Source organism: Sinocyclocheilus anshuiensis, unplaced genomic scaffold (assembly GCF_001515605.1).
Source record: "Sinocyclocheilus anshuiensis isolate Anshui unplaced genomic scaffold, SAMN03320099.WGS_v1.1 scaffold186, whole genome shotgun sequence".
NCBI classification, from domain to species: Eukaryota; Metazoa; Chordata; class Actinopteri; order Cypriniformes; family Cyprinidae; genus Sinocyclocheilus; species Sinocyclocheilus anshuiensis.
The window spans coordinates 1-13917 of record NW_015542355.1 but is presented as its reverse complement, the minus strand read 5'-3'; the positions used below and the strand labels follow the sequence as shown (position 1 = coordinate 13917).

At 36.0% G+C, this 13917-nt stretch overlaps 1 protein-coding gene across 2 annotated transcripts in view; it reads right to left on the bottom strand.

The window, feature by feature from the left end:
- Window positions 1–13352, bottom strand: part of LOC107691627 (synaptotagmin-like protein 2) — a 20189-nt gene extending 6837 nt beyond the window's left edge. For both annotated transcript variants that reach the window (XM_016490315.1, XM_016490316.1), the window contains exons 1-9: window positions 13135–13352; window positions 10751–10999; window positions 9040–9191; window positions 8631–8754; window positions 7127–7181; window positions 6937–7030; window positions 4357–4857; window positions 2068–3477; window positions 487–591 (exon numbers count right to left, since the gene is read on the bottom strand). In XM_016490315.1, coding sequence (XP_016345801.1) covers window positions 487–591; window positions 2068–3477; window positions 4357–4857; window positions 6937–7030; window positions 7127–7181; window positions 8631–8754; window positions 9040–9191; window positions 10751–10851 — 2542 coding nt within the window. In that variant the 5' untranslated portion in view covers window positions 10852–10999; window positions 13135–13352. The remainder of the gene's footprint in view (window positions 1–486; window positions 592–2067; window positions 3478–4356; window positions 4858–6936; window positions 7031–7126; window positions 7182–8630; window positions 8755–9039; window positions 9192–10750; window positions 11000–13134) is intronic.
- Window positions 13353–13917: the final 565 nt, after the last annotated feature.

The window sequence follows — 13917 nt, the reverse complement described above, 5'->3', positions numbered from 1 at the left end:
ATTTCTCCGATCACAAATGCAGACATGGTTTTACGTTTATGCGGCAAAAGACAGTATAAGTCATTATAATCCATAATTATGTCCCCACTGGATGCAACGAATGCCTCGTTTATAACGGGTTTTCATGTTTTTGAATCATCGCTCCGGCCTGACAGGGAATCATCACAATATGGTAAGGGGCGTAACATTTCCGTCACATGCTTGAGGTATTGGGCCAATCATAACGCACTGGATAGCTGGCCAATCACAGAACACCTTGCTTTTCAGACCGATGAGCTTTGTAAAAATCGGCACGTTTTAGAAAGGTGGGGCATAGAGGAGAAACAATAATGTACAGTATGTGGAAAATAATGTGTTTTTTGAACCTTAAACCGCATAAACACATTTCATTACACCAAATACACTAAATAATGTTATTTTTAGCAACATCATATGACCCCTTTAAAGTCAACCAAATATAGGGCAAGAAAGATGAAGGAAACTTACGTAAAGGTGTGGATGCCAGGTCCTCTAAACACTTGGAAATAGAGATGGGTCTGGCATTGGCTCGCTCCAGGGCAGCTTTGACAGGGCTGTCATCCTCACTGTCCCCTGTCACAGCCCATATCAAGAAGGAATCAGCAAACCATATAAAAGCAGAGGTCTACTGGTGCATTATATACAGCTATTAGTACTAAATATCTGATTTGAAACACTGATTTAAGGGGGCATTTCCACCCATTAGATTTCTGATTTCAGAGGATTTGAAATGTATATGTAATTACTACGTACAATGTAATAAAAAAAAAATAATAATTAAAAAAAGAACAAAAAAAAAAGATAATTAAATAAATTAATTCCATGAATATAGAAAAAAAATTATTTAAAATTGGTTATACATTTAAAATATTAAAATATACAAAAAAATAAAATTACTTATGATATATAAAAATTAATTTTAATAAATTAAAACAATATAATAAAGACTTTAATGATTGTAAGCTGATTTATCAGTGTCAGAGGTAGTGTTCATTTGATTCTAACTACAAATAATATTTCAAGCACCGTGTTATAAACTGAAACTTACCAGGAATTAAAAAAATTACAACAAAAAAAAATAATAATAATTTCATGATTTCAAAGAAATAAGTTCTGATTACTGAATTAGATCATTATAGAAACACGTAGAGGCAGGGCTTAAATAGTCATAAGCCTGTAGAACAAGTAGGTAATTTTATCATGTCTACAAATTTCAGCACCTTACTTGAGCAAAGCATCAAGTAGGACATGTTTCTTAGGTCACACTGAGCACTTGTTTTAAGGACATAAACCCTGCTTCCACAAAAATCACAGAACCAATCAAGGCCTTTTCTATCGAAACTAGACTGAACCAAAATGGAGAGGTGAGCTCACAGTATGAACTGGCGTGTGAGATTGACCAGGCTTCAGGTGTGGAGCTCCCAGAGGAGTCAAAGGTGATCTCCTCTGATTCAGGCTGGGAGTGTCGAGAAGGGGAGCTCTCATTGCTCACTCTGCCTTGGTTCACCTGTTCAAAAGTTTCACCTGCCTGCACCTTAACCTGTTCTCTTTCATCTAAGACTGCCTGCTCAGGTACGCCCAGGTAATAGTGTAAACTCAGGGGAATATAAAACCGGGACAGAGAGTCTGCTGACAACTTTCATTCTTTGGGCATGATGGGTCTTACATCAATGCCTCCATCTGAAGTCTTCCTGTGGTGTTCAGGAGAGGTACATGCCCTGGTTTGCCCTGGTTTAACCCTTACAATGCATGGACTCTTGTCAGCAGGATTGATATCTATCGCAAAGGTTCTTAAGGGAGAACCATCCTTCCTGGATTCTTTGTTTGGATATGAATCTCTACGAGGTACTTTAGACTGCAGTAATGGGCTGGGTGTTCTGGTTTGATCTTGGTCTTTTGGGTGGTAAATGTCAGTGGACTGTGGCTTATCATGTTGACCTTTTGCAGGGAGACTTCTGAGGGGAGATGGTGGTGGACTTGGCTTTGAATGTTTGTCTGAAATGGACTGTTTGAAATTAGAAATATTCTGGGTGGTGTAAGGTACCCTACCTCTGATATCCTGAACGTCTTGTAATGGCACTGGACTTCTCTGTTTTTCCTCTGTCTGTTTCATCTTCTCTTTTTGTGTCAAAGCAGCCTCTTTGAAACTCATTCTCTCTGGGGAACTTGGGTTGTTTGATCTGATGTCAAACTGAGGTTCAGAATGTTCTACTAAAGAACGTTTTGGAGATGACTCTGGGGATGGATCTTTAACGTTAGCTGTGCACGTTGGTGAGCCTACAATTACTCTAAGGCCACTTTTTTCTTTCTCCCAAAATGACTTGAGATCATTAATCGAGACTTTATCCTCCTGTTGACTTAGGGACATTTTGAAGGTGGAGATTTCCTTTTTCAAGTCAGGTATGTCCCTGGAGAGTGACTCTTCCTGTAGCTCATTGCCCAGAGATTTATCTTTGTGTTTAAGCAATGAACTGGGTGACAATTTGGCATTCATTTTCACTGTGAGAGTTTGTAGTTCACTGCTTGAAACTTCTGAGACCCTATTGCTCTCCAGACTAGAAGGCTTCTCATCTTCATGTGAGGATATGGCTAATATATCATCACCATTGGATGTTCTTCTAGATGAGACTGGAGAAATCTCACATGTTGTACATTCTACATCAACTGGATTTGGGTCATTGGGTTTGGGTTTTGATGGGCTGATGCTTGAATCTGACAACCTTCTGTCCACAGCATCGTGATAATTCTCATTAAGCTGAGAGGTCTCACTTTCTTCTACCTCAGCTTCTTTTTTGATGCTTAGTATTTTAGGCCCTCTGTTCCCCCTTTCCCAGAATGACTTCAGGTTGGCAAGTCTTCCTGGTGATATTTCACCTCGGTCAAACGTCTCTCTTTGTGGAGGATCTTCGCATATTGGTTTGTCTGTTTTGTCTGTTTTTTCCTGCAGTATTGCTGCAGTCTTGCTGTTTGTAGAAACAGAGGTCTGTGGAAGTATATTATCATCTTCAGGTCTCAAAGTGCAAGATGTTTTATATTCTGAACTTTCTGTTTTATCTTGACTTATCTCTTCTTTGTCAGATGCTTGAACTTCAGAACACTTGTCTTTTTTCTCTGCTCTCGAAAACAATGCAAAAAGCCCCCTACGTGGCTTTGGTGGTGGCTTGGTCTTTGGCTGTACAACTGGAGGCACTAAATCTTCTGACTTGGCTTCTGGGTTTTCATGATCTTTTGGTTCCTCTTCATTCAACTCTCTCTTAACTGGCGACTCCTTCAGCTTTCCATCTCGAGAACCTCTCCCAAACCATTCAAGTACCTTAGAAAATGAACGACCCTCTTCCACTGTAAGCTTATCAGTCTGGCCCTCTGCACTTAACCCAATGGCCTTACCTGTTACTTCAGTAGAGTCGTGGAAGTTGGACACCTGTGAGGACTGAGGCTCACCATAAACCTCATGATAACCTACAGTGAAAACAATCACAAGTTTGAAAGTCTTAATTTTTGCATGCAAGTGATAGAGAATACTTGTCATCAGATGATAATATTACACATTAAACTTGCAGTAAACACCCAGATAATAGTCATTTCTTGCAGTGCTTATTTAATAATCACCATTTGTGGATTAATCAACATACACATGAGCATTCACCAGAAGCCATGTGCTATATGTATGAGATATGCACGCACATGCAGTTAGTATGAGGGTACATTGATGTGTTAGCATGTGAACTGTTGAATTACAGGTTGATAGATTTTTTTGGCTGATTATCTCACTTAAACATTTCTTGGGTTTGATTATATTGTTAAGTTTCAGGGTGTCTTACCAAAGGGTTTTGGATCAAGCATTTCTCACTGTCTGGTTGGACAACCCATCTACCTGTCCATCCCTGAACCTTTCTACGGGCTCAGTGCTCATCACATAGGGACACTCGTGATTTTTAGACGAATCCAGGCTGTTTTGTGTAACTTTTTAGACCAGGCCTCTATGCTAACTCCCTGCTTTAATAGGATAGTTCACCCAAAATTGAAAATTCAAACACAAAATTGGTCATAATTTACTCACCCACATGTCATTCCAAACCTGGTGTTACTTTTTCTTCTGTGGAACACAGAAGACATTTTGAAGAATGTTTTTGTGGGTTTTTTTTCTATACAATGAATGTCAATGGGGTCCAATGTTGTTCATTAAATGGACAAAAACAGTTCAAAATATCTTATTTTGGATTTATCAGACCAAAGAAAGTCGAATACATGCTTGTAACAACATGATAGTGTGTAATAGAATTTTAATTTCCTGGGTAAACTATCTTTTTAAGCACTTCTCGTGGCTACAACTGTTACCATTGTCTGTGATATGGCTTCTATCCTGGTCCGACAGAGGACTCCAGTCTTCTTCCAGCACACTGTGCTCTCCTTGCACTCTCTCTATGGGCCCAACGACTGAGGAGAAGTGGACCTGTTTCCTATCTAACCACCCTGAGGCAGAGTGCACTGAGCAGGGGGAAAGAGGAGGGCAGATGGGAGTTTCAGGACTGACAGGGCTGACCGTAGCTGACGACTGACTGCTGCTGCTGTCATCATTGATAGGAATGTGGAGATGCAGGGAGACAGTAGAGCTACAGCTGGAGATGTTGTTCTTCAAGATGCCTCTGGGAGCAGGGGTTACGACCTGTTTAACTCCATTGTCACTGCTGACAGTGTCCAGGGAAGAGTCCTTGCAGGAATACAGCAGCAATCTCTTTTTTGGCATAGGTTTGCATTGTGTGACTATATGGGTGTCAGTGTTGTCTGTGTTTAGAGTAGTGTGATGGAGTGTGTAGTTGTCAGCTGGAAGGAAAGGTTCTGAAAAATAACCAAATAGTTGGGTAATGAAGCAGTAAAAGAAGGAGCAAAGACACATACATGCACAAAAAATGTGAATTCATGTTTTATGATGAATTCATTTTGCATTTAAATGAACAGGTCTGTTATTGTAACAGCAGTACAGTATCTGTTCATTTATGAAATTTGAATGGTATAGCAATGAGATGGAATACACTGGATAAAAGCTTGCAAGCAACCTAAGAATATGATGGTGCGTATTCTAGTCAGGGATAATAGATATATGGATACCATATCAAGTACTGGCCTATAGTTCAGCTGAAATCACATTTTCACTTTTACAGTGTATGTATTTGTGGTCTATTCCAAATATTCACAACTTTTATATTTACCTTTGCACTCATTAAGACTTGCCTTACTACAAAATAAAAACCCATAAAAATGTGCCATCTATGTATGAGGTACAGACTGGTCATGCGTGGTGGCTTAACTACTTAGAACGACATATTTCTCTGTGTAATCTTCTTAAAGTTTGGCAGCTCCATAAAGCCCTGTTACTCAGACCACTACAACAGGTTCAACTTTCTGCAGAAATATTTTGGCCAGACCATTTCAAGGAATGGCACTTTTTCACATGTATTGTAATAACACTAAATGTCACACATTACATATCAATGCCAATTATAAAACTACAATTTGGTATTCTATACTAATTATGCAAGCAGAGTAGAGTCAAATCCTGGAAATATACAAAGCTACTCTATTGTTGTACTTGTGCAATTGATTACTGAGTGCTTACACTCAAATATTTTGTTCCCATATGACCTCAAAGAAGCTTTTGATACTTTCATAATCAAAAACCGGAGACCAACATTTTTTTTTTTTGCCAACATAATGCAAATATAGAACGACATATTTCTCTGTGTAATCTTCTTAAAGTTTGGCAGCTCCATAAAGCCCTGTTACTCAGACCACTACAATATATGTAGTCTGTTACCACTACACTACAATAATATGTCGTGCTAGTTACTGTAGCTTGTATAATGCATTATACAAGCTACAGTAACCAAATGCAGGATTAACATGCATGCAGACAGCACTGAGTTATCACACCAAGAGCACAGATCACGTCAAGCCAACACCACAGCCCAGAAGAGGTTAACATGCTGTTCTCAATGGGGATCAGTCAAACAAACTTACTGTTCTTGCAAGAAATATGTTCTAACCCTTTGCTCTTTAGAACATCCACTCATTTAAAAACACAACCCATCTGTTACCTCATCTATTACTGGACTGAACAGCATCAAAATCATCACACAAATGTTAAATCTATGGCAATCACATATGTTACATCACAGAGATCATCTGTCAAATGCTAGTTCTAATAGAAAACGCTACATTATAAACTGTAAATCATTGTTGTTATTGTTAACTAAAACTAAAACTACTGAAAGTCATTTTCAGTAATTAAAATAAAGCTGAAATAAAATAAAATAAAATATAATAAAATATAATCATTAGATGAAAACTTCAACTTAAAAAGCTTAAAAAGCGAAAATTAAAAATGTTGACTTGGCAATTGATTGAAATAAAATAAGTTTAAGTACTAAAATTGCTAAAAATGAAATTAAAATGAAATAAAAACTATATAAAAAAACAAAAACTAATATAAGCACATAAAAAAATTACTTAAACTAAAATTAAAATGAAAATAAAAAGCTAATTCAAAATATAAATAAATACCTATAATAACACCACAATAAACTGATTAGTTGTAAATTACACATAAGGTGATTTTTTATTAGATAAACAACACTATCACTATGAAATATATATATATGTGTGTTTTTTTTTTAAATAGTATGAATCACCATATAATTAGCAAAATTTGCAAAACAGATTTTAGGTTGATTACATTTTATCAGTGAATTTAATAAAAAAAATTGAGAACTTTTTTAACATACGACATTAAAATGCCAAGTCCCGTAATGCCTCAATCTTTGTCACCAAGATTTTTTAATTCATACATTTTTATAGATTAACATACTATATGGAGTGTACAAAATCAATTTGAGGATAAATTGAGAAGATATTTCTCACCCTCAGCAGGTGTCTGGTCAGCCTCCTTCACTCCATTAATAAGTCTGGCTTCATCTCTTTGTGATCTCACACTATTGAATGGATTCTGCCTTGGCTACATAATAAATTTAATGGAATGATAAAAATACATCATGAATAAAACTGAAAATTCAGCAAAATGATCTTAGTAAATGCATTTTGTGTAGTGTACCTTGATTTGAGGTCTCTGTCTTTCCTGTTGGGCTTCCGACAACTCATCTTCCACCCTGTATGGAGGATATAGATTCATCTAAAAAAAATCTGATGAATTAAATGCAAGATTCACTAACATGATAATAGGCCACTGGGAGCTTTGCACTGAGCAATGTGAACAGTTCAGCATAATGCAATCAGTATATTCAATCATCAATACATCTTCATGGTTCTGGTCCTGAAGCTCCTGGAAAGTCACAAGATTCAGCAAGCACTAAGTTTCCATGCTGCGATGTGACAGTATAATGCCATTACATGGTGTCAGACAGAGGGAAAAACAGCAGCACGTGAAATCTGACCCCTAAAGCAGCTTACTGGCTCCAGATTCCCCTCACCAATGTCTGGGAAAACATTAGGTACATGGGAAAAGTTTGCCCTACAGATTACGTTAGACCTAGAATACAGGTTCACTCCTGAATCTCTGCCAAATTCACAAACATTTCACAAACGAGTATACATTAACTGGTAGACAGATTACTTGTCTTTTCATATTGTTCTACATGAGCTGTGATATGAAAGCTTTAAAAGCTAGTGTCCACAGAATTAAGGCTGCTGATGACAACATGATCAGTCCAGCCAGGCTAATGGGCGGATGCAGCGTTGGTGTGTTGAAAAGGCAGAGCCGCCGTAATTTCCTTTAATCAAGTAAAACAATGGCATGTGCTTGGTACTGATAACAGAAATGCAATTTTGAGTTTAGGAACTCAACTTTTTATTGCTACTTTTTATAACCTTGATTTGTGTTCAAGGCATTTCTAATTATTTTATATGGAAAATGTTACATAAATTTTCTGTTTGAAAATAAATAAATAAAACGAACACATACCCACTCAGATTTTCCTGTGTTTTGTTTTTGTTTGTTTTTTTATATTTTCCAATGAAAATCTTCTAAATAATAATGGCTGCTATCACAGGAATAAATTACATCTTAAAACATCTTAAAACAGAAAGCTGTTATTATAAATTGTAATAATATTTCTAAATATTACTGTTTTTACTGTATTTAAAAAAAAAAAAAAATGCACCCTAGGTGAGCATAAGAGACTTCTTTCACAGACACTTAAAAATCTTACAGAACCCAACAAAACCCCACACACCCTTGAACACAAATACAAATCTGTACCAATAGACTAACATGGCATGTGCTTATATGAAGACTTAATAATTGTTACAAAGTGTTTTGTTTATCTTTGGTTGTGGCTTATCTCACCTATGGCATGAAAAATAGGTGCATGAACACAACCTAACTATGCAATATTTACAATTTTTGTACCAGGTATCATAATAACCAGCATAGTTAATTACATAAAACCATGTGATCAAAGTACATTCTACAAGATTTCACAACACAAGAAAACAAGAAAATCAACAATATTTCAGCCCATGGTGCATCACATTTCAGTCAGATGAAACGTTGTACTGGAATGTTTGAATCATAAATGTACTTAATACCAAAAGCTCACCTCTCATTGTGTGATTGTGTGGACGGATCCTCAATGAGTCCTAAAAGCTCTGGAGGGATGTACACATCTTTCTTCTCACCATAAACACAACTGGGTTTCTCAGACCATCTTTGAGAGAGCTCCACTGCAATAAGAGATCATTTGTTATGTTCAAACATGTATTTACAGTCACAAGTACACATCTTAAAACCTCTAATGGAACTACATGAGATATATGATCTGATAAATGCTTTGATTTATGGGTGCTTTTTCATTAAAGGTAAAAATGTGATATATACCAAAAAAAGGGGGTGATGCAAACACTGAATTCAGGTGCTAATCAGGGATGGGGTACATGCAATGGAAATAATGAGAGATGTGAACAGAGTACGTTCTCCTCTATCTGATTCTGTCCGCTGGCAACACTCACATATCGTCACGGGTTTCTTCTGTCTCATGGACGCTCTGATGATGTCGGTGCCATGGATCCTGTCTCTGTGTCTGTGATTCTTTGTCTCATAAAACCACTCCCCTGTCAAGTACTTCAGCCTGCTTCTGTCTCGTTCAGTCTTACGAATCTGCCTGAAAGGACATCACATTTCTAAATAAATAAACACACACACACACACACACACACACATATATAAACATCCTGAAGTCCCAGCTGAGCCTAGTGACATCCACATAGACAAATCCCAGTCATTGTCTGAACTGTAAACTGTTACTCCGGAAAGTTAAACTGTGAAAACTGAACTATTTTTTTTTTTTTTCAGGACCCAGATATTCTGTTTGACGTCAAATGGCAAATAACACAAGCTGTAACCCATATTTAATGTAGCCTGGGTCAAATCTTCTTTTATCATTTTCTTTCATACATTTGTTCATGTAAAGGATGACGGCATCCCATACCACCTGTTTATGTTTGCATCTGCCTAATTTAGCTAGTTTTTAACAAGTTACAGATTATTGAACAGTTTGATGGAATGAATGGCTTTTGATTTTATAAGCTTATGTAGTTTGCTAGTTTGCTACCCTAACTACACTCTAAAAAATGCTGGGTTGTTTTAACCCAACTTTGGGTCAAATATGGACTAACCCAATTTTTGGGTTAAAAATGTAATTGAAAAATTTAAACCAACAGTTGGGTTAGTCCATATTTGACCCAATGTTGGGTTAAAACAACCCAGCATTTTTTAGAGTGTATGCACAATAAAATGGTCAGGTTGCATTTTCTTATTTGCATTTAGCATTATTAGTATTATTTTCTCCCATCCACAACCTTATTGGAACAGACCTGTCAATATTGTTTGGGTTTATTTAATAAATTCAATAAACAAATCCAAAAAGGTAAACATAAATAAGCATAAACACATTTCATTACACCAAATACACAAAATAATGTTCTTTTTAGCATCATCATATGACCCCTTTAAGACATGCAATCAATAGCAAGGAGCCAAATTGCATTAGTTTACAGGTATACATAGTTCATCCAAAAATGAAAATTCTGCCATTATTTTCTCATCATTATGTTGTTCCAAACCTATATGACTATAGGTGGAACATGAAAGAAGATATTTTGAAAAAAAAAAAAGAAGTTTTTATTGCCCATACATTGACAGTAAATGGTTTCCAGTGTTATTTGGACCCCAAGAGTAATACAGGTTTGGAATAACATAAGGGCCTGGATCAAACAGAACGCATTTTTGCATTTAAAAATGTGAATACAGGGCAGTGGAATAGGAAAAAAAAGACACAATGCCTAGTCTTAAAAGATTAACTTATTTTAACTTGAGCACTGTATTTTTAGAACGGTATATCATGCGCGACAAAAGAGTTGAGAACAGGAAAAAAAAACAGGTCTTCAGACACATTTATTCAAAGTTGAATTTATTTTACATTTAGGGACACATTTTTAGAATGGCATGTGCAAAACGCTGCAAAAGACGTGAGATGTGAGAACAATGGTAAAATACATTCCTCTGTTTACATACACAAACACTGGAGAAGTGGAAATATGGAATGCAAAAATGCGTTCTGTGTAAATGGCCCATTAGTTTGAGTAATAAGTGGACTATTGCTTTAATTAACTAGTTACGCCTGAATATACATGAATCAAGAAACCTTTCACCTATACTCACTTAATCCTCTGTTCTTCCAACTTCTTAAGATCTGCATCTCTCTTCAGCACTGCCAGGATCATCTCTTGCTCTTCCTCTGTCAGATAACTCAGGTCAATCATGATGAATGGCTTCGGAGTAAGTGATGCTAACAGATGAGTCTCAGATCGCCTGGTTCACTGAAAGTGTCAAGAGCATCACTGTGGGTAACTTGAAGGCTGATGCTTGATAAGTCACTCCATCACATCATGGAGAACATCAGAGGAGCACCTGCACCAGACACACAGGAGTATCAACAAATTAAAAAAAACACAGTATGGGCTTGGCTCACAAAGAACTATGTCTTCCTGTGAATTCTTCTGACCATTAAGATATCACATGATCCTAATTGAATCTATGAGCCGGGATTTCAAGACGTCTGCTTCGAGCATCATCTACGCTTCCCTAAACATCTGAAATGACATATTGTTTCTCTATATCAACTCCAGTCCATACCGTATGTGCTCAACACTGGACATGTGACATGGCATTGTCAGATGACTGTCAGAGGATATGAGTACTGGTCGCTTCTCAGAGCAAAGAGCACAGTCAAAGACTCTTTTATTCCTAAATCAAATTACACTTAACTCAAATTAGGTGGCAGCACACAAATGGTATCAATTTGAACAGTCTGCTTTTCTAAAAAAAAAACAGTTTAGAAACCCATGAAAAAATAGGAATATGTCTAAACCATTTAAAGAACTGGAATTTTGATATTTATTTTGGATGGAATGACCATTGGCAGAATTCCACACGTCTATATAAGGTAATATAACAAATAGAAGAAAAAAAATACTGAAAAAGAAATCTAACAAAATATTTTGTAAAAGAGCTTTGTGCAATAATAAGAGGCAAATTCCTTCTCATTGCATTGTGCCAATGACTTTTATGAATAAACTGTATTTAAAATTTCTTATAAATAGTTTACAGAGAGCTTAAATAAACAAATGTCTATACCAGAGAGACATTTTTCATAAATAAAAAATGTGACATTTATTTTTTTCATTTATTTATTTTATTTATTAATTATTTTGCATATTTTAAGATGACAATCTATAATCAGTTTTCTGGCTGTCCTGTCAGATTAATTTGGCTTGCATAATTGTGTGCAATAAGGCTACATTTAATGCTAAATGAATCATAAAAATGAACAGCAATAAGTTCCTGTCTTGCAAGGGCATATCTTTGATAAAGCTATGACACATTCCAGCCAGAGCGGAAGTTTGTTGTTACATTCCTATTTTGGAAACCTGTTCCCGAGTCATTTTCGTGATCGAGTCATTTCCATGAAAAACGCCTTTACATGGGTTTACTCACACACACACACACACACACACACACACACACACACAAATCATATCAGACAAGCATTTTCCTTCTTGTTCCAAGAAGAACAGTATGATTCTTTAGATTCTTTAGTAATGGTATTTTTAAATATTCACTTTTTAAAATCTAAATTTCTAATCTAAAATACACTGCTAAATGATTTCTCTCAGTACAAATCAGATTTCAAAATGACACAATAAAGCATTTAACAGTTTCCCTGCACTGCAGTGAGTTGGAAGTTTTGCTGCATGCTGTGACAGGGATGGGTTCTGTTTCAACAGGCGCTCATTTCATTAGGTTGTTTTCATGTCTGGAGTTTAGAGTTTTTATCTCTGGAGCCACTGTGAATGTTTTCTCATTTCCTGTTTCCTTAATCTGTTAATGCTTGTAACGCTATTTAGGAAAGAATGCAGGGTATTTATTTATATCCAGCTCAGAGAGTGATTAGTTACTTTTTACTTTTTTTCTTTTCTTTTCTTTTTCTTTTTTTTTTTAAATACATAATTGAAGCAAAAAATCAGCAAACCACTTCATAAGATAGCATGTTCAAAGCTGATTTTTAAAAAGTATTATTTCATATGTAGTTTTCATATGTAGTTGTAATTTGATAATGCTGGTTTGGCACATGATTTACATTATCTTGGATGAAAAAAAAACTGAACTAAAACATTCTCTTAGTCACTGAAAAAAAAATCAGATGCTTGAAACCCTGTAAAACGGTTTGTAACAGTAAAACTGCAAACCTGTAATAAGTGAACCCAAACCAGGTGACAACTCTCTGTTACGGTACATGCCTCAAAGGGATGTGGAACAGGCAAATGATTAACATGTATTATTCATGTTTGTGTTTGTATGAGACTAGTTCTTCTCTATTTTGGTAATGGCGTATCCCTAGAGGATCATCCCACCGATGTTGTCATGACATGCCTTTCTCAGAACCACCGGACACTTAAGTGAAGTTAAAGTTTTAAAAGGTAAAAACAGTATTAAGGGAAAGAAGTATTAATGTAAAATAAAACAGCTGACAAGCGAAAGTTTACCTGAATATTGCTTGTGTGGCTGCCAGACCGCGATATTTTCCAACACAGTTACTGTAACATCTGAAACACCAGAGGAACAAAATGATTTAAATCTCCAGCTTTAAAGTGAGGCGTGTACCGGTGGGTGTGTGAGGGAGTACTCCACGAGCTCTCGTGCACACTGGCTGCGTGTGAACAACTAGTAAGAGCTAAAAATGTTGTTGATAAACTTGTGGGGAGTTCCAAACGAAATCCAGAAATGCTTTTTTTCTGATTATGCTTGTATTGTTTTTATATAAAGTACTGACACCATATTTTTGATATGTTTAATATACTATAGCCTACCTACTTAAATTCATTAAACTCTGACACCGTTTCAGATAAAGGTATCAAACCAACTATAAAAATCTCTAAATATTATTCCCTGTAATGCACAAGGCTTGGTTTTTCAGATTATGTCTTTATTGTTTTTATATATGGTACTGAAACCATATTTTTGATATGTTTAATATACTGTACCTACTTAAATTAATTCGACTCCATTTGAGATAATTTATAAAAATATCAAACCAACTCTAAATTACTCTGAATATTATTCTGCATGATGCACAAGGCTTATTTTTCTGATTATTAATCTGATATTTTTATATACAGTACTGAATCTTGAATTTTTTTAGACAGCCTGGAACCCATTTAAATCCATTAAACTTGAACACCACTTCAGCTAAAGGCATGAAACCAACTGTAAATTACTCAAGAGTATTATTCTGGCTGATGCACAAGGCTTATTTGTTCTGATTATTA